Source organism: Salminus brasiliensis, chromosome 17 (assembly GCF_030463535.1).
Source record: "Salminus brasiliensis chromosome 17, fSalBra1.hap2, whole genome shotgun sequence".
NCBI lineage: Eukaryota > Metazoa > Chordata > Actinopteri > Characiformes > Bryconidae > Salminus > Salminus brasiliensis.
In genome coordinates this window covers 29,833,091-29,853,235 of record NC_132894.1, presented here as the reverse complement: position 1 = coordinate 29,853,235, position 20,145 = coordinate 29,833,091, and the positions used below count along the sequence as shown (strand labels likewise).

At 46.9% G+C, this 20,145-nt stretch overlaps 1 protein-coding gene across 8 annotated transcripts in view; it reads left to right on the top strand.

Annotated features, from left to right (window-relative positions):
* Nucleotides 1-20,145, top strand: part of neo1a (neogenin 1a) — a 174,906-nt gene that overhangs the window by 72,324 nt on the left and 82,437 nt on the right. For all 8 annotated transcript variants that reach the window (XM_072660320.1, XM_072660317.1, XM_072660319.1 and 5 more), the window contains exons 3-4: nt 13,337-13,612; nt 19,444-19,594. In XM_072660320.1, coding sequence (XP_072516421.1) covers nt 13,337-13,612; nt 19,444-19,594 — 427 coding nt within the window. The remainder of the gene's footprint in view (nt 1-13,336; nt 13,613-19,443; nt 19,595-20,145) is intronic.

Sequence of the window (20,145 nt, the reverse complement as noted above, 5' to 3'; positions counted from 1 at the left end):
AGTGGGATGATGATGAGAGCTGTGTGGAGAGCAGCTTGGTGATCAGTGGCTCTGGGGAAGGATACACAGAAACAGTGAAGATAAATTGTTCAACAGAAAAGCCTTTTCCACAGTTTTTGTACTGTGACTAGAGATGGCATCCATTTGAAACCAAGTATCAGGCCGTTATTAGAGGAGCTGGATTGGATGTTGAGAAAAAAAAGCAAAACGTGAAATAGCTCACAGCTTTGTTTCCATCCAGTGAAATATTTATGAAAACACTTATTTTAAATGCTTGAAAAGAGCTTTTCGGTGTGGGCTGTGGACATAGAGATTGTCTGTAATGGTTTATGAAAGTCATAAACCATAAAGAACATTTTTCTCAACTTTAGCCTATAAACTATCAATAGCTGAAACCCAGCTCATGACAATGCAAAAGCCGGGGAAGGAAGTGGGTATCCCCTTGTTCTTGGCTAAACCCAGCAGACCATCTTTACCTTTACCGTCTATCAAAGTCAGCCTGATGGATACAACATATTGGGCAGCCAAAAAACTCTCACAATTGACATTTAACCCACCTGTTTGTAGGTCCTACTAGAACTAGCAATGCTCCTAACATTAAGAGGGCAAGGGCTTGACATGTCCAGTACATGCACAGCCAGCCACTGCCTTTTGTTGAACTGCCAGGCAGCCAACATGCTCTGAGAAAAGCCCCCAGCTCCACCAAACCAAGAGTGATAAGGAGAGAGAGTGCCATCCACCCAGCAGTTGTGCTCTCTCAGATGCCGGCTGCTGACAGCAAAGCAGGGATCAGTGGTATACTGACGTAAACCTTGCCCACTTTTAGGACCGTCGGTTTCACATCGAGAGTAAGTCAATAATACTGGTGAAATACAGCAAACATTTATTAGACTTAGAAGATACTTATAAGACATACTTTGTACATTTATGCTGGTGGCCCAGAGGAGCCAGATTAACTTAATTAGAAAAAAACCCTCAGATTTAGGTTTCACAGGGCTTTAAGTCTTTAATTAATAAAATAATTAATGCTTTAATTAAAAACGGCTCAATTTTAAAATTAATCCAAAAGTATTGGATCAGTATCGGCTCATGATACAGTAACCTATTAACCCACTTCATTGGGCATAGTACGATTGGTAAGATTTTCAATGAATCCAGGCCAAGGAACCATGTCCGCGGATCTGCAGGAACACCGTATTCCTGACTGGCAGGCTCCTTGGCCGGCCGACCCTGCCGCTGCCACGGAGCATGCTCGGTTGAGCTCTGCAGAGACGCCGTCCTCCTCGTCCGCCTGCGATAAGGGGGAAGACACGAGGTCCCGACAACACATTTATCTGTGTGGGGTAATGGGATCGGTCGCTCCCCGTGGCGCTGCAGTCTCCCCTGGCAACGACCTCCGCTGAAGGTCAGCTCAAATGGGCGATGAATGAGCCAAGTTCCCCGGGATAAAATAAGACACTTTAACACTGTTACACTTAATGCAATCAGCATTGTCAGAGCTACAACTCAATTAGCCTTAATACAACAAACCAGCCCTGATGCAGTGGAGAAGCAGTGCTACGCTAACACACTCACAGGCCCCTACACACACACACACACACACACACACATCCACGTACGTTCAGGCAAACACAGATGACCTAGCACTCTGCTGTGGCTCCTTCATGTTTATATACACTGACATCATACATCACTACTCCAGCCCCCCTCCGCCGAGGGATACCATACAAATAATTGTTGCTGCTGTAATTATTTGGATGTCTTGCCTGGCTGTGAAGGTGGCGTGCGAGACATGTCTTAAGGGCACAGAAAATTGCTGATATTCATTCTCCCCTCATCTGTATGCAAATACGAAGATCAGACAAAGCCCACCCCCCTCTCGTGTCTGTGACTTGCTGGGATCCTGTGCCGGGACCCATGTTAACTGGTGCTGTTTGAGCCAGAAGAGCAGCTGCGTAAATGAATGGATTCTTCAGGTCGCTCGAAGACACTCCACCTTCGTAAGCTGTGCTCGGTGGAAGGGCCGCATATGCTCCGGTGCGAACGCTCGTCTACCTTCTGTTTATGGATTCTTCCCGAATTTTCCATTTGAAGTGTTGACCTCAGCGCAGTCAACATTTGCCTGCTTACAAGGTGATCTTCCGCGAAAGGCCGTATTTTTATTTGCAGTTTCCCTGGAAACTAGACCCCCGCTCGAGCCCTTGTGCGCTCGTGGCTGCTGCTCTTCCTCTTTGTGCTCCAAGGCCCTGCGATCTTCTGAGCGATTCATATTGCGCTGCTCATCTGCCAGCTGCACTGCCTGCCTTTGTCTAGACACACTGATTGAATGTAATTTCATTTTGATTTGTTTGCCCTCACTGCTTGCACCGCAGCATGATTGCTGTTCGGTGGGGTGGAATCCTAGGGCCCGGCTAGCGCTCGTTTGCGTGACGCCCATGTCGCAGCCCACTACAGCTCAGCGGGGCGGAAAGGATGTTTGAACAGGATGCCACAGGTTCTTAATGTAAACCCAACGCTGAGCTGGATCTTGCTGTAAACACACGGGACTCTTCAACTGTGTCTGAGGAACAGCTGGTCCCGCTGCGGAGGATGGCTTCTCCTCAATGTTTATGCAAAGCCAGGAGACCAACATCTGTACCTCAAAGCCATTTGAGACATTGGGCTGGCAGAGTAAATTAAAAGCACAGCAGATTCCTGACCAAATTCAAGTATTTCAAGTGGTCATAGTTTTTGCCAAGACCTAGGGTTAGGGTCCTGCGGAGGGGCCCTAAATAGAATTTATTTTTTACAGACAAGAATTAAAAGTGAGTGAAAGATGGGCTGAGATCCTTGAACCTTGGGCCACTTCAAGTACTACTGGCCAAAACTCATAAAGTCTGATTTCCCAAAGGTCAAACTTCCATCAGGTGGCCAGTTATTAACTTAAAAGGAATTCGTTCTGAGAATGAGCATCGTAGCAAAACATGGCTAGCAAGATCTTATTTTAACAGCCTAACTCAAAGGAGAGAGCCAGAAGGTATCACAGACATGGGAAGGATAAGGGATCACAGATAATGCTACTAAGCTGAGAAGTAACTGTAGGCTAACACATACATACAGTAAGCCCCGCCACAACCTTGCGAACTGCCACCAATGCAGTACTGCCAGTAGACAGTTGAAGGTCTTTGGAGGAGATGCTAATGTTAGCATTGCTTTAAGAGGTGTATGGATGGGGGTAGAGCGGGCCATCATACCCACCCATAGAGAACGAAGCTAATTATGCTTTCTCACTTGCTTGGTGATGCATGGTTATGGCTATGGCATCACCAGGGATCGAACATGCAGTCTCCTGAAAGGGCCAGCATAGCCCCAATAACACTGGAGCTTAATTTCTATGTAAATTGGCGACAGCGATATATTAAGAGTGTATTTGAGTGATGGCGCAAATGAAGCGAAATCAGCTGTGGCCCACCAGGCGGTATCCGATTGGTAATCACTGTACTCCTGCATTTGAGATGATTCATCACCTCTTCCCTGGTTTAACAACCTGATACCTCAAATTCTGATTCATTTCACAATGATTCATTTCACATTTCACTAATTGTTCCAGCCCTAACCTCAAATGAATGCCTATAGTCTTAAAGCAAGGGTTGGGGAAATTCAGATCCTGGAAGGCTGGCTTCCTCCTCGATGTTTGGGTTTTCTTGCTCAAGCACATCTGATTCAACTCACCTATTAATTACCTGATTTATTGGGTTTGTTAGAGTAGGACCATTACCAAACTGTGCTGGACTCGGGTCTTCACGTATTAAGGAGTGCCCTCTTTAGTGAATGTCTGTCAAATTTGAGACCACTAACCTTTTGTAACCTGTGTAAATACTGTCTATGGTATATAACAGGCATTTAAGAACAGGTATTTAAGAGAATGTATCCTCATTTAGGGGCTTAAGGTGCAAAAACGTAAACACAGGAAGTGGATTCATCCTGATAAAGTAGCTTTTCTGTGGGGTCCACATGTTTACCAGAGCTGCCACTCTTCATGAAGGTCTTGAGGATCTTCCCAGCATTGTTTAAAAACTATAAAGGACCGTTTTCGGTTTTCAGCAACGCGGCAGTCCGACAGTTGACTCATTCCGCTGCCAGGCGAAGCTTCGGCAGCATCAGTAGCATCACTGCAGTTGTCAGAGCAATGCTGTCGGGTTTCTTCTATTCCGTGACATTTTGTCACTTCTGAGAACATACTTCCCAACATGCCCAGGATACAGTGTGTGCCATGAAAAAGGCCCAGTGATGCTGAAGAAGGGGGTGAAGGAAGAGAGCAGGGAAATTTGTCGAGAGTTGTTATTGCTCTGACGAGGCAGCCCCTCGGGATTGTGGTGTTTATTTATGCCCGTACCCCGTTATCAATTCATTTTTATTAGCCGCTTCTGGGAAACTGACATGGAATATAACCCACGGGTACGCACTGTCATTCGCCCCTTGGGAAATGTAGTGCCACAGTTCAGTAGCAAGAAGAAGAAGAAGGAAGAACCATCTGCAGGTTTCATTTCAAGCACAGATACTCGCCTAGTTTGCAGCCAAAGCTTTTTGGATTAGAGATGCACAGTTGGAATCAGCTAGGATTGGAATTTTTACTTCAGCAACATGACATTTGGCTTATTTACTGGGTTTTTGTTTGTTTGTTTGTTTGTTGGTTAAGCTTGCACTGTAAATAATTATTACAGAAATAACATAAGCCAAGTAAATTCACTCAACTTTCCTCTGAATGCTGCTCTTCAATCTTTACTAAGGGTAGACTGTACTATTCTCTACACTCTAAGCAAAAGAGGTCTTCTGTGAGTGTCTTGGAGGTCTTGGAGGTCTTGAAGGTCTTGGTCAAGCACAGTTTGTTGAGTTCCCCACTCAAATGCACTTCCAATTAATGGAAACTGGCCCTCAAGGACTGGAACTGAAGAACCCTGTTCTATCTAGTACTTATAATTGTAGTGGAACCCTATTTGGTTCTGTACTAAACTTGTTTAACCAACCAAGCAAAGTTTGATGCAGTTTGAGCATCCAGGTGGTGCTTTGAGTTTGAGTATGGTTCTCTATAGAACCCTTGGCTGTACTGAAAAGCTGTGTGTACTTTTCAGTAAATAAATGTTCAATGTTAAACACAGCTTTCGAGCTTTCGCTTGATCTGAGTCACTACTGTCTAGATGTTTATCAGCGAGCTTTCAGTCAGCCAGAGTTGAGTTAGTTCTGTGGTGAGCAGACTGTTATCCTGCTAACTACGCCAATGCTAACCAGCTTCTCTCACCGGATTCAGAGCAGTTTAGCATTATTATCAGTTATTATCAATTATTATTTACCAAACGGTATCCGATTGGTAATCACTGTACTCTGGTTTAACAACCTGATACCTCAAATTCTGATTCATTTCACAATGATTCATTTCACATTTGACTAATTGTTCCAGCCCTAACCTCAAATGAATGCCTATAGTCTTTCTGATTCAGATCCTGGAGGACTGGCTTCCTCCTCGATGTTTGGGTTTTCTTGCTCAAGCACATCTCATTCAACTCACCTATTAATTACCTGATTTATTGGGTGTGTTAGAGCAGGACCATCAACAAACTGTGCTGGACTCAGGCCTTCATATCTTAAGGAGTGCCCTCTTTAGTGAATGTCTGTCAAATTTGAGACCACTAACCTTTTGGAACCTCTGTAAATACATTTACATTTACATTTACGGCATTTAGCAGATGCTCTTATCCAGAGCGACTTACAAAGTGCTTTGCTATTTACCCAAGAAAAGCCTTAGCTAGTTAGAATAGACTAATAATTCAAAAGATACCTCTAAATACTGTCTGTGGTATATGACAGGCATACAAGAAGCTTCAATAAGGTTAGTGTGGAGAATGTATCCTCATTTAGGGGCTTTAATTAATTATTATTATCAATTATCAAGGTTTTTATAAAGGTTTTACATTTATTAAATTATTTAAAAGTGTGCCCTTGTTCATTTAGTCCATGACCCTGTGAGGAAAAGAACTTTCTACTACAACCATCTGCGCTCCACCTCAGCCCCGGGAATACCATATACCTCGGTGATATTTTGAGGCTGTGTGGATTCTGTCCACCCTACTCTAGAAATGTCCAAAGACCAGCAGAGGTTGCCCTTCAGTTTCTGGGAAGAGAAAATTTGGAGTGACTTGTTTTGAGAGAAATGTTTCGTAATGTATTGTCAGTGTCATCCAGTCACATTTAATGAGTTTAGACGTCCATACTACTATGGTCTCTTTGTCTTTGCGCCTTCAGTTATACAATCTTTGAGCTCATCTGTTTTCCCTTGTCGAGCGAGGCTATCTTGAGCAGGGAGAGTGTGTAGGTGGTGAACAACAATGGCCTTTGTGTTCATTTGCATGTGTCTTCTGTCCTCAGGAAGTTGTAGCATTAGTTTGACTCATTAAACAGACGGTGAGGGCAGGCCCCGGTATCTGAGCTGTCACGAAGGACAGCCAACGGCCAACGTTGTCGCATCTCTGCAGGTCTTTGGCAGTCCTTGCGCAGCCTACGCTATCAGTAGCCTCTACGCTAGGCACGGAAGGACCTTTGAACAAGTTATTAAATCATCCTCTTCACACGTAAAGAGAGCTTGAGCAATCATGTAAATCCCGGTTTGGGGAATGGCATGATCCTTTACTCCAGCACTTTGGTGGTGCTGTCAAATGTGATTGGTGGATGGCCCTCATGCAGCTTGTGGCCTTAATAAGCCATGTTCAGGACTGACAGTTGGGACTGATCGGGATGATTGAATGAGGAATTCTTTGGGATGCTGGATAGTGGTTTGCTGTAGAGATTCCCTGGAGTACCTTTGCCTTACCTTGCACAGCTATTTGAGCCATATACAAAATAAAATGGGGATTTTGGGACGTTTTCACTCAGGAATCGAGTAGATTTGATGGGGTAGCGCACACTGGAACCTTGATAATTAATAATAATAAATAATAATTGATAATAATTGATAATAATGCTAAACTGCTCTGAATCCGGAGAAAGAAGCTGGGAAGCACTGGCGTAGTTAGCAGGATAACAGTCTGCTCACCACAGAACTACCTCAGCAGAGTACCCTTGCCTTACCTTGCAAAGCTATTTGAGCCATATACAAAATAAAATGGGCATTTTGGGACATTTTCACTCAGGAATCGAGTAGATTTGATGGGGTAGAGCACACTGAGCTTGGCGACTGCCTACTAATTACGTCAAGCAAGTGGCAATAATGGAGGTTCAAGCACATGTGCCATAATGAAGCTATTTTTTTTAAGCTTTGATTGTCTTTGGACACGAGTAGTGTTTGGATAGTTGTTTTCCTCACTGAATTGAAGTCATTCCTTAGCAGTTTCCCCTGTATGTTAGACACCAGAATGCACTGGAATTCCCAGTGAAAGGTTTTCCCCTGGGATCAATCCTGCTAAGAGTGGATGGTTTCGGAACTTGTCAGCATTTTCACTGCTCATGAGTTGTCATGTCATGTGTTTTTCCTACCATAACTCACCATAACCCACTTCATTTCAGGAACAGCTTTATGATCGGATGTTAGTGGGAAATGCTAAAAAAAGCTAGGCAGGGGTGCAGGCTGGGAGACACTGGTCTGGCCTATTTTATTTAGCTTTGCCGTCCCATTTCAGAGCTCATAACAGGGCAGACCTTGCATACTACATAAAGTATTTATCCTTACTTGTAAGAGGCATGAAATATGCAGTAGTTAAGGAAGGTGACGGGCAGGTCTTGGTCTGACTCTGCCGTGAACTGGGTCACGTCACGGCCGGCTGTCCTTCCCTCACTTCTTCTCAGCAGAACAATGAGATAGTGAACTGTAGCTCCTCGCCGCTCTTTAATTTGGACTGGAGCCATGTTAAGATTGCTCTAACCTGTTCATGAATTTTACATGAAGGTAAGCAGGGGGCAACTTAATCTGCTCTTTTTAGTGAGTGAGAAAGAAAGGAGGCGGATTTATTTACCTCTGGTAGCTGAGGGGCCCCCAGTCCTGGCGCTTATGAGCTTCACCCTCTTTTCCCCCTCTTTGTTTACTGCCAGGGCTGCAGCTCAGTACTGCAAGATGGCGTTGCTTGTTTTTAACCCCAGACCTTCTCTGCAACAGATTTATCTCCTCATACCGAAGTTTTAACGGCTCCCGTAAATCCAGGCCCGGTGGAGCCCCATTCGCAGGCTCCCGTGCTTGAAAAGCCCACCTCGAAATGGAAGGAGCCGTTTGTCCGCCTGCTTGTAAATATCCTGGAGGTTTTTAAGAGCTGCCTGCCTCCTCTAAAGACCATTAAAGGAGCGGCCAAAGAGCTTTAGGACGGACTGACCATGGCCAATGGGCTTCAGCTCGGCAGCTCAGCAGGGTGGCGGGGAGCTAATGCCCACTTGGTTTTCTTCTGCCAGTGTGAGGGCTATAGATTGGGGTTGGTGGCAGCTCAGTTCACGCTGCACTGGAGGGGCCTGAAAGGGCCTTGGCTGTAGATTTGGAATGAGCAATTTTCCATGAGAGAATTTTCATGTTTCTAAAAGTTTTTTCTTCTTTTTTTTTCATCATCATTTTAATCTCAGGTTTCCACCTACTAGCTAAAAGGGTGAAGGCTAGCATGTGCTTCCTCCAAGGTGTGAAGCACCACTGCGTCTTTTTGAAGTGCTGCTAATGTAATGTAATTGGACAGCTCAAGATGCCTGGAGGAGAGCAATAACTGCCAGTTCTGTTGCATGAGTGATGTCGGGAGAGCGAGGGGCGTATTCCAGAGCGAACAAGGCCTAGTAAGCTCTCAGGGACCCCCAGATACAGATGGCTATGGCATCACCGGGGACTGAACTTAGGTTCTCCCCATGATTGGGCATGCACTTAGACAGTTGCACCACCCTGGAGCCAATATTTCTAATTGCATGTCATATTAGGCTGCTATCATTGTCAGTTAGAGAGGCCTGGTGTAGTCACAACAGAGCCTCATACCTCGTCATTTGGCTTATCTTTAGCACTCAGCGTTTTAGCCATATGTGAGATAATTTGACCTACAAATCTGTGCTTCAGTCATAGCCTGTGTGTGTACGTGAGAGAAGTTCTCATCACCCCATCGATTGTCGTGTCTCCCGCTCTGGTGTATTGGCTGCAGCAGATTGCCTCTCTCCACAGAGTCCAGCCAGTAAACGAAGGCCGCGAGGCTCCGGGGGCTGCCGAGCTGCCTCTAATGCAGTCCACCGCAATCAAATCACTCAAGTGCTCAGCCAATAAACTCTGATCGCTCTGTCGATGCGCGCAGGCCGGACCTCCAACGAGCGGGGAGTGTGTGTGTGCATGTGTTCACACTCTGAGTGGCATAGGGGTCAACTATTGAGGCTGGGTATGAACGTGGCGTGGGCTTGGAAGCGTTAGTGTGGTGAATGGTGTAGATAAACGTGGTGGTCCAGCGATGGTGTGAGTTGTGGAGCACAACCCAACACGGACCACTGGTGCCATGACTGTGGGGTTGAAGGTCAGTGTTGTTAAACCTGTCGCTTTTTCGTGTTCCTGCTGTGGTCCGTGACACAAACTTGGTGCAGAATGCAAAGATAGCAAAAAGAGTACTGAGAGAGAGAGAGACCATGAGAGAGAGAGAGAGAGACAGAGAGAGAGAGAGAGAGAGAGAGAGACGGAGAGAGAGAGAGAGGGAGAGAGAGAGAGAGAGAGAGAGAGAGAGAGAGAGAGAGAGACAGAGAGAAGGAAAAAGAGACTGATACAGAGAAAGAGTTAGAGGGAGAGATAGAGAGAGTGTGAGAGAGAGAGATAGAGAGAGTGTGAGAGAGATAGAGAAAGAGAGTAAGAAAGAGAAAGAGAGAGAGAGAGAGGGAGGCAGAGAGAAGGAAAAAGAGACTGATGCAGAGAAAGAGAGAAAAAGACTGAGAGACTGAGAGTGGGGATAAGAGGTGTGTGTGTGTGTGTGTGTGTGTGTGTGTGTGTGTGTGTGTGTGTGTGTGTGTGTGTGTGGTCCAGCCTCTTGCTGCAGGCTTAGTTCCCTCGTCGCGTCCGCACTACTGTTCTGAATCAGTGTGTAAATGTTTCTGTTGGACGAGCCGATCGGAAACACTCGGACAGGAGTGCAGTGGAACAGCAGGCTGTGTGTTCCTCTCCAGCTGCAGCTCGCTCCAGCAGGCGGAGTCGAGCCGAGTTGAGTTGAGCCGAGCCGAGCCGGAGCCGGAGCCGGAGCCGAGCCGAGCCGAGCCGAGGCTGTTTTGCTTACTGAAGCTACAACAAGCTCTGTCTGGAACTTGTTTCCTCTCTCGCCCCCCTTCCCCCCTCCAATAAAGAAACCCAACCAGAAGCCCTGAGAAGCACGAGTGCTCTGTGAAGTGTGTGTGTGTGTGTGCGTGTGTGTCTTTCTGTTTCTGTGTGTGTGAGCGGTAGTGTGTTGTTTATAAAGGGATTAAAGTAGTGCAGAACGCTCCACCGGGCCTGTCTCTGCACACGTCCACACCACAGCCTGCAGACTGGAATTACAGCCATAAAGTGTGCTCTGTTCACACACACACACACACACACACACACACAGCAGGAGATACCAGCTCACACTGCACAGAGACTGAGAAGGTAGGACTGATGAGGAGAGACAGGGAGGGAGGAGAGGACACAGAGAGAGTGAGAGGATAGGAGAGAGAGAGAGAGAGAGAGACACTGACATAGAGAGCGGAAGAATGTGAAAGAAGGAGAGAGAGAAAGAACATAGAAAGAGATGGAACAGAAAGGGCGAGAGACAGAGCGAGAGATGGGAGAGACTGGCAGAGATAGAGTGGAGGTCTGAGAGAGAAAGAGACTGATGGGGAGAGAGAGATAGAGAGACAGGGAAAGAGAGATGGTCTGAGAGAGAAAGAGAGACTGGCAGAGATAGAGAGAGAGAGAAAGATTGATTAGGGAGAACTGAGAGAGAGGGAGCGAGAGAGACTGGCAGAGAGACAGCGGAGAACTGAGAGAGAACGAGACTGATGGAGAGAGAGAGAGAGAGACGCTGACAGAGATATAGGGTAAAACAGAGAGAGAGAGATGGAGGAGAGGACTGAGGGAGAGAGAGAGAGAGAGAGATGGAGGAGAGGACTGAGGGAGAGAGAGAGAGAGAGAGAGAGAGAGATGGAGGAGAGGACTGAGGGAGAGAGAGAGAGAGATATGGAGGAGAGGACTGAGGGAGAGAGAGAGAGAGAGACGGTGGAGAGGACTGAGGGAGAGAGAGAGAGATGGAGGAGAGGACTGAGGGAGAGAGATAGAGATGGAGGAGAGGACTGAGGGAGAGAGAGAGAGAGAGAGAGAGAGAGAGAGAGATGGAGGAGAGGACTGAGGGAGAGAGAGAGAGAGATGGAGGAGAGGACTGAGGGAGAGAGAGAGAGAGAGATGGAGGAGAGGACTGAGGGAGAGAGAGATAGAGATGGAGGAATGGACTGAGGGAGAGAGAGAGAGATGGAGGAGAGGACTGAGGGAGAGAGAGAGAGATGGAGGAATGGACTGAGGGAGAGAGAGAGAGAGAGATGGAGGAGAGGACTGAGGGAGAGAGAGAGAGAGAGATGGAGAAGAGGACTGAGGGAGAGAGAGAGAGAGAGATGGAGGAATGGACTGAGGGAGAGAGAGAGATGGAGGAGAGGACTGAGGGAGAGAGAGAGAGAGATGGAGGAATGGACTGAGGGAGAGAGAGAGAGAGATGGAGGAGAGGACTGAGGGAGAGAGAGAGAGAGAGAGGGAGGAATGGACTGAGGGAGAGAGAGAGAGAGATGGAGGAGAGGACTGAGGGAGAGAGAGAGAGAGAGATGGAGGAGAGGACTGAGGGAGATAGAGAGAGATGGAAGAATGGACTGAGGGAGAGAGAGAGAGAGAGAGAGAGAGAGAGATGGAGGAGAGGACTGAGGGAGAGAGCGAGAGAGAGAGATGGAGGAGAGGACTGAGGGAGAGAGAGATTGGGAATGAGAGGCGGGAAATTAAAAGTAACAAGGAAGGAAAAAAAGATGGATAGGGAGACAGATGGGGGACGGGGGGACAGAAAGGAAGAAGAGGAGGTGATGAGGGAAAGGATGGGAAGAGGAGAAGATAAGAGAAGAGAAGGGTAGAGAGAACCTTAACGAGGCTGAGCTGTTGACAGTGGTGGTGAATGGAACCATGTCTGATGCATGAGACACGTTTTTTGAGAGCTTTAAAGGAAAGAGGATTAGAAATAAAGTAAAATATGAATATTTGCATAAACGCTGTGACCCCTGGGCCACCCTATAGACGCCTCTCATGTACTGATACATGCAGAACACTGAGCTGAACTACAGCTCTAATGCTAACGCCAACGCCAATAGCAGCTTCCTCAGCCCACAGAGCGGAAAGTGGAAGGCTCAGCACTACGGCACAGGGTGATGGATACAGGCGGCCAGAGCGCACAGCGCGAACAGCTGACCTGCCGATGGAGCGCGAATTGTGATGAAGTGGAGTCGATTGCAACCGCCATCGCGGCGCCCAGTGCCCCTCCAGTCCGCGGGATAAAGAAGAGTGATTAAGTCAGCCCCCACGAGCGCCGCCTTGATGAGGCTAGGCTAATGATCTCTACAGCGCAATGCGAAAGTCATAATTGCTGCATACGAGAGCCTCATTGTAATGCAAATGCCTCGGCCTCTCTCTCCGGCCCGCATTCCGCTCCTGTAGCGTATCTCGCGCTGGAACTCAGCCTCCTTCCCAGCTGGAGCCAGATCACCTTTCAGACAGTGTTTTAAAAGGCTTCCTTTGAAATTCCATAGCTATGTTCCATTTAGCGGCCCAGCGTGAGGAGCCGGGAGCTTATACGTGGCTGCGTTTTTGAACCCACACCTAAATCATTTTGACCCAGCGGTCTCCAGCGTGCCTGTAAATCAGATACTAAATAGCTCCTTTTCACACGGATTACAAGCCATCCGTGTCCCTGTCCATTTAGAAATGGCCCATAATAACATTGCAGAACTTTCCGAACACACCGTGACTGCACCGGGACGATTGCACCTACCATGACATCCTTTCTAGCAGGCCTAGTCTTCCAGAGGCAGGCAGAAGGTGGTCTTCAGCTGAACGCAGCTGAACTCGTGCTGCTCGGTCTCTAATTGAAAGCACCATTGTTTGCCAACGGGAATCAAATCATTATCTCCAAACAGGGAAAGAAAATAATTACTCAGACTTGAAAGTGGGCGAGAATCGCAAACACTGTCTGTGTTACATTATTAATTAATGCTGTGTGTCTATTCGTGTGGAGGCGCATTAGCCGCCATCAGCACAGGCACCACTGTAATGGATTCTGGGTCTTTCTTTGTTAATGATTACTGTATCTCCCTGTAACGTCTTTCTTTCATCTCGCAGGTACGCCCCGGTTCTCCGGGCAGCCCGAGGCGGCCTCGGTGCGGTTGGGAGACAGCCAAGTGCTGAGTTGTGAGGTGAACCCCGACTTGGTGGCCTTCATCCGCTGGGAGCGCGATAAGGAGCCGGTGCTGCTGGACCAGCGATTGTTCACCCTGCCCAGCGGAGCTCTGGTCATCAGCAACGCCACGGAGACGGATGCAGGCCTGTACCGCTGCGTACTGGAAAACGTAGGGCCCACCAAGACCAGCGAGGAGGCAGAGCTCCAGATCCTGCCTGGTAATGCCCATGACCATTTTGATGCTCTTCAGACAGTTATTTTTATTAGTAGTATTTAGTAGTATTATTTATGTTATTATTATTAGTAATTATTATAATAATAATAATAATAAATACAAATATTATACTTTGGGCAGGAAAGTAATATATTCTCAAATGTTTGTGGCATCCCTTTGAATGAATGCATTCAGCTACTTTTAAGTTGCACCCATCGATGCCACAGATGTGCAAATGCACACACACACACACACACACACACAGCTTAACTGTAGTGTATGTACCTGTAGAGAAATACTGCTAATACAATAGGACTCTCTGGAGCAGATAAACATGAACTTGTTGGCACCATGCCTAATGCCAGGCGTGGGCTAGAGGAGTATAAACCCCCCAGCATTGAGCTGTGGAGCAGTGGAACTGTGGGTGCTCCATCCAATCATTTTAGTGATTAAGCTGGGGATTTGGGGGATCGTCCAACATCCTGACTTCACTAACGCTCTTGTCACTGAGTGCAATCAAATCCTCACAGCGATGCTCCTCTAAAATCTAGTAGAAAGCCATCATCCCTGGACAGTAGAGACAGTTAAGCAGGAAAACCTCTTGATTTTTTTTTTTTATAATCCTGATTTCGGAGGAAACAATGAATGAGCAGGTGTCCCAATACTTTTGTCAATTTCAGAAAACATGAAACCATTGCATATGATCTTTTCTTTAAAAAAAAAAACGTATCAAGCAGTTCTCTGCTGTTGTGTCAGTCAGCCAGCCTCAGCCTCAGTCCTAGTTGTTATATCTGATCATTAATGCTTGGTGCAGATTTGCCCTTTTCAGCAGAGCTCTGAAATATTTCACACTTTGCTGCAGTTTGCAAATCATCCCTGTTTGCAGCGGTTGGCACTATTTGTGATGTAACGTTATATGCATTTTGGCCAATAGAGCGCAAAAAAACAAAGTAGTGGAAAAAGAGGAATGATCTCCGTTGCCAGAGGTGTAAAAAGTACAGAGAGACTATTCTTCAGAGCAAGTTTACCTTAAGTCTACCTCATTCTGTAGAAATACGGAGCCTGAAATATCCGAATACAGTCAAATGTCTCCTCCGATACATGGGAATCCAGCCACCGCCGCTTTTATCACTAGGTAGGCAGGGCGCTCGGAGGACAGCACAGCTCCCCAGCTTCGACGCCTGCACAGACGCTGTGAGTGTGCTCACCCGGACTCCGGCTGCTGATGTACAGGATTCAGACTAGCGATTCTTGGCTTCTAGTGGCAGCACCTAAGTTGAGTTTTTAAGAGAGTACTGGTAGCTACAGTAACTCCAGTGGCTGTGGTTTGGTTTATAATATGAACTGTACTGTACTCTACACACTCTCATTCTCACTGGGCCCAGGCCATCGCCTCACTGTAACCAACGCCTCACTGTAACCAACGCCTCACTGTAACCATCGACTAACTGTAACCATCGCCTAACTGTAACCAACGCCTCACTGTAACCATCACCTCACTGTAACCATCGCCTCACTGTAACCATCGCCTTACTGTAACCATCGCCTCACTGTAACCAACGCCTCACTGTAACCATCACCTCACTGTAACCATCGCCTCACTGTAACCAACGCCTCACTGTAACCATCACCTCACTGTAACCATCGCCTCACTGTAACCATCGCCTTACTGTAACCATCGCCTCACTGTAACCATCGTCTCACTGTAACCATCGCCTCACTGTAACCAATGCCTCACTGTAACTAACGCCTCACTGTAATCATCGCCTCACTATAACCAACGCCTCACTGTAACCATCGCCTCACTGTAACCATCGCCTTACTGTAACCATCACCTCACTGTAACCAACGCCTCACTGTAACCAATGCCTCACTGTAACCATCGCCTCACTGTAACCATCGCCTTACTGTAACCATCACCTCACTGTAACCAACGTCTCACTGTAACCAACGCCTCACTGTAACTATTGCCTCACTGTAACCATCGCCTCACTGTAACCATCGCCTTACTGTAACCATCACCTCACTGTAACCAACGCCTCACTGTAACCATTGCCTCACTGTAACCAACGCCTCACTGTAACTATTGCCTCACTGTAACCAACGCCTCTCTGTAACCATCGCCTCACTGTAACCATCGCCTCACTGTAACTATCACCTCACTGTAACCAACGCCTCACTGTAACTATTGCCTAACTGTAACCATCACCTCACTGTAACCATCGCCTAACTGTAACCATCGCCTAACTGTAACCAACGCCTCACTGTAACCATGACCTCACTGTAACCATGACCTCACTGTAACCATCACCTCACTGTAACCATTGCCTCACTGTAACCATCGCCTCACTGTAACTATCACTGTAACCATCGCCTCACTGTAACCATCGCCTAACTGTAACTATCACTGTAACCATCGCCTCACTATAACCAACGCCTCACTGTAATCATCGCCTCACTATAACCAACTCCTCACTGTAACCAACGCCTCATTGTAACCAACGCCTCACTGTAACCAACGCCTCACTGTAACTATTGCCTCACTGTAACCATTGCCTAACTGTAATCATCGCCTCACTGTAACCATCGCCTCACTGTAACCATCGCCTTACTGTAACATCACCTTACTGTAACCAACGCCTCACTGTAACCATCACCTCACTGTAACCAACGCCTCACTGTAACTATTGCCTCACTGTAACCAACGCCTCACTGTAACCATCGCCTCACTGTAACCATCGCCTCACTGTAACTATCACCTCACTGTAACCAACGCCTCACTGTAACTATTGCCTCACTGTAACCATCACCTCACTGTAACCATCGCCTCACTGTAACCATCACCTCACTAACCATCGCCTCACTGTAACTATCACTGTAACCATCGCCTCACTGTAACCATCGCCTAACTGTAACTATCACTGTAACCATCACCTCACTGTAACCATCACCTTACTGTAACCATCGCCTCACTGTAACTATCACTGTAACCATCGCCTCACTGTAACCATCGCCTAACTGCAACCATCGCCTAACTGTAATCATCGCCTCACTGTAACCATTGCCTCACTGTAACCAACGCCTCACTGTAACCATTGCCTCACTGTAACCATTGCCTCACTGTAACCATCGCCTTACTGTAACCATCACTGTAACCGCACCATTCGCAATCTCCACCTCTTCAGTTCTACAGCAGATCACAGTCACTGAAGCAGTAGGAGCTGTGTCTATACTAGGAGTATCTTCAAGTGCACATATTTTACTGGCCAGCCAGTGGAAAGTCCCTCTTCGTTTTACTACGTTGCCGGAGCCGTACAGCTATTGACATAATTTAGCACACACTTTCCATTTCAGCTGTGGAGATAATGGGAGAGGGAGTGAGCGGGAGAGAGAGAGAGAGAGGAGGAGAGGCTACAGGGCTCGGGAGAATGGAAGAAATTAGGGAACGTCTCCTAAAAGCTTGTACAAACAGTCTGAACGAGAGGCTCTCCTGCTGGTCATCTAGCTCGACGTTCCTGATTAGTGTGCATGAGGTACGAAACGCAGGCCTGCTGGATTTATTATGCCCTTTACAGAGAGGTGGAATGAGAGAGTTCGAAAGGGAGAAAGAGAAAGAGAGCAGGAATTAGAGTTGGCTTCCAGCGGGGAGACGGTCCTGTACGGGGTTATCAAAGAGGGCAGCGTAATTCATCCTAAACCAAAAGGAGGCTGAATTCCTTGGTGTCAGATCCTCAGTATGCAGCGTTATTTACGCAGGCAGTTCAGCTCCGAGAGCTGAGTAAGATATTAGAGGACATAAATCAGGCCCAAAGCACTGTCACCTGAAGCCCTTATCTTCTGAATATGCGGAGCACGAGCCAGAACCTATTGCAGAACACCGGGACGGAGCTCCAGCAGCAGAAACTGAGATAATGGAATGCTTTCATTCCCGCGAAGCCAAACACTCCCGTGGCACTCGGCTCGCTCGGTGGCTGAGGAGTGGACAGAGAGTAATGGCGCGACTTGGGACCTCAAACATGAGGGTTTCCAGAGGCCACAAGGTCAAGCAGGGCGTGCTCTGCTTAGGGTCACTGGCCATTCTTCACTAAGAAACCATGTCATTACATCTGTCGAGATCAGAGCCTCTGAAGTCAGGGAGGATGTCAGACATGAACCCTTTATACTCCTTTATTCTCCTAAGGCCTCTCACTTTCAGAATCTTCACTTTCAGAGTCTTTATAATAGTTACTAGGGCTCCATAGGAGGCACAGCACACTGTATAAATGTGGAATCGGAACTTTGGTACAAAACCTTTGTATGTCCAAATATTTGTGGACACCCGCTCAGCCAAAGTTTCTTCTGAAAACGAGGGCAGTAATAAAGCCCATCACTAGTTCCCCAGGAACAGTTCCAACTGTACAGATGTTGGGCCATTAGTTCTGGATCTCACTCCATCCACTTTAGCTCATCCCAGAGGTTGGAGTGGTCCATCACTCCAGAGAGCGCTGGACTCCTTCCTCAACAGCCTAACGCTGTAGGGCTAGCCAACGCTTAACACTGGACGTGGTGGCCTAAGGCTCACGTGCAGCTGCTCCCGAATGTCATATTCTAGACCCAGGAGCGCTTGCTCTAAGATTTTGGTACGTTTGGCCAAAAAGTGTGACAGCTGGTCCTCCTGAGATCGGTGGTCTGAAGATTGCTTCAAGTGGAATCTGGTGTGAGTGTGGAAACTATTCGCTTTTGGTTCCGCATATAGGGTGTATGCATATATATATATATATATATATAACGAGCCCAGAAGTGTGAAACGGCTTTAGTTTTAAGTATTTTTGAACTTTATAGCCCAGAATTGTTTAAATTGGCTCAAAAATTACCACAGGAAAATCTGTACTGTTGTTGTTAGTTTTGATATGATGAATTTTGCAAGCCAGAGGTGACTGTGGCAAGAAAACAACGCCCTCAATGCTGGAGCACAAAAGCTTGGGAGGAGCCTAGACTCACAAGAGGGAATCGTCCTACTTATAAATGACTAATAAATGGTATCAAGTCACCTTAACTCTACATACGTCCATTGTTATGCAAGGGTGTACTGATCTTATTGAATTATCGATATGTCAGGCTGCAGGATTATTATTTCTCAATATGAACTGAGATTCCAGCCCAGCCTGGGACTACTCTTTCTGTCCTCTCCATTCCGAATGCTGTGTAGTCCAGAAATAGGCTTTATCCCAGTCCAGGAAACTGACTGATAATATATTTATCAAACTCCACAATGGCTGGATTACAGATCAGCCTGCATTGTTTTGATTCCGCCAGCGTGATCAGCGTGATTGCCTCGTTTCATTAAGACACCCACAGAAGCTCATCGGGAACATCTGACGTGGGTCCGAATGCTCGCAGCACATTTGTTAAACGTTTGTTAAAGGGCTCATTTACATATTGCGGCCCTCTGCGACATCAGTATGGCAAAGGTCAATATTGAGAAAACAATTAGCGAATGGTAGATGGTAACCATAGTAGATACGGAGTAGTTCACAGTCGTCGGTACTGAGTAAGAAAGCAGATTCGCTTAATAACTGAACAATTAGATTAGCATTCAGGGGACTTCTAAAATGTGCCATTGACTGATCCCAATAAGAATTATTTATTCAAATATTAAAAATCGCATTGACTGTTTTTACGTCGTTCCTTTAGCTACACAGTCCCACCCCCTTAGCAAGTAGTCAGCAGTCATTAAGGCCTCAAGCCTGGAAAATGATCTCAGGAGGCTTCTTATGAAGCTACAGAAGAGTGTAAGGCTGCATCAGAGGTCAACTTTAAGGGGTTAACGTTGCTTTTCTTCCCTCTCTCATTAAGAAACGTGGGAGGGACGGGGGCTGGAGTTCCTCAGGCAGCCTGGCCCAGTGTCCAGAGTGGTCGGCGACAGCGTCTTGTTGCCCTGTGTGGTCACTGGATACCCTGCAGCCTACGTACGATGGATGCGTGATGACCAACCCGTCGAAGAGAGGTAAGAGAGTTGGGATATCTGTATGTTTGGATAATAATGGCCACCAATCCATCCTCTCTACAAGGATTATCCAAGTGTTCGTGTATCCAGGCTGGTCTTGGCTTGCTGATAGACTGATAGAACGTTCTGGATATCTGCATTTCCTGACTGGCAGCGTCAGTGTCAAGTGATAGATATCAAATGGACGTCTATATCTGTACAAGGCTTTGCTTTCTCAGCGTCTGACACGTTATTCTGCTTGAGCGGGGGTCCCACCAGTGTAGCACCAGTGGCTGGACCAGTTTTGCGGATAGGGTGTATGTCAGTCTGTCTGTCTGTCTGTTTGTCTGCATGGCCACTGTTGAGTTGGCATGTAGCCGTGACCAGCTGCTGGAGTAAATAATTAGAGGGATGGCGCCTGCCCTGAGAGGTGTTAATGCCATTCAGGCTGCAAGTGTCTCTAACACACGCACACTCACACACACACACACACACACACACATACACACACACACTTTCTACTATATTACTCTTCACAGAAACTGTATGAGACTGTTCACAGATCTGGACTG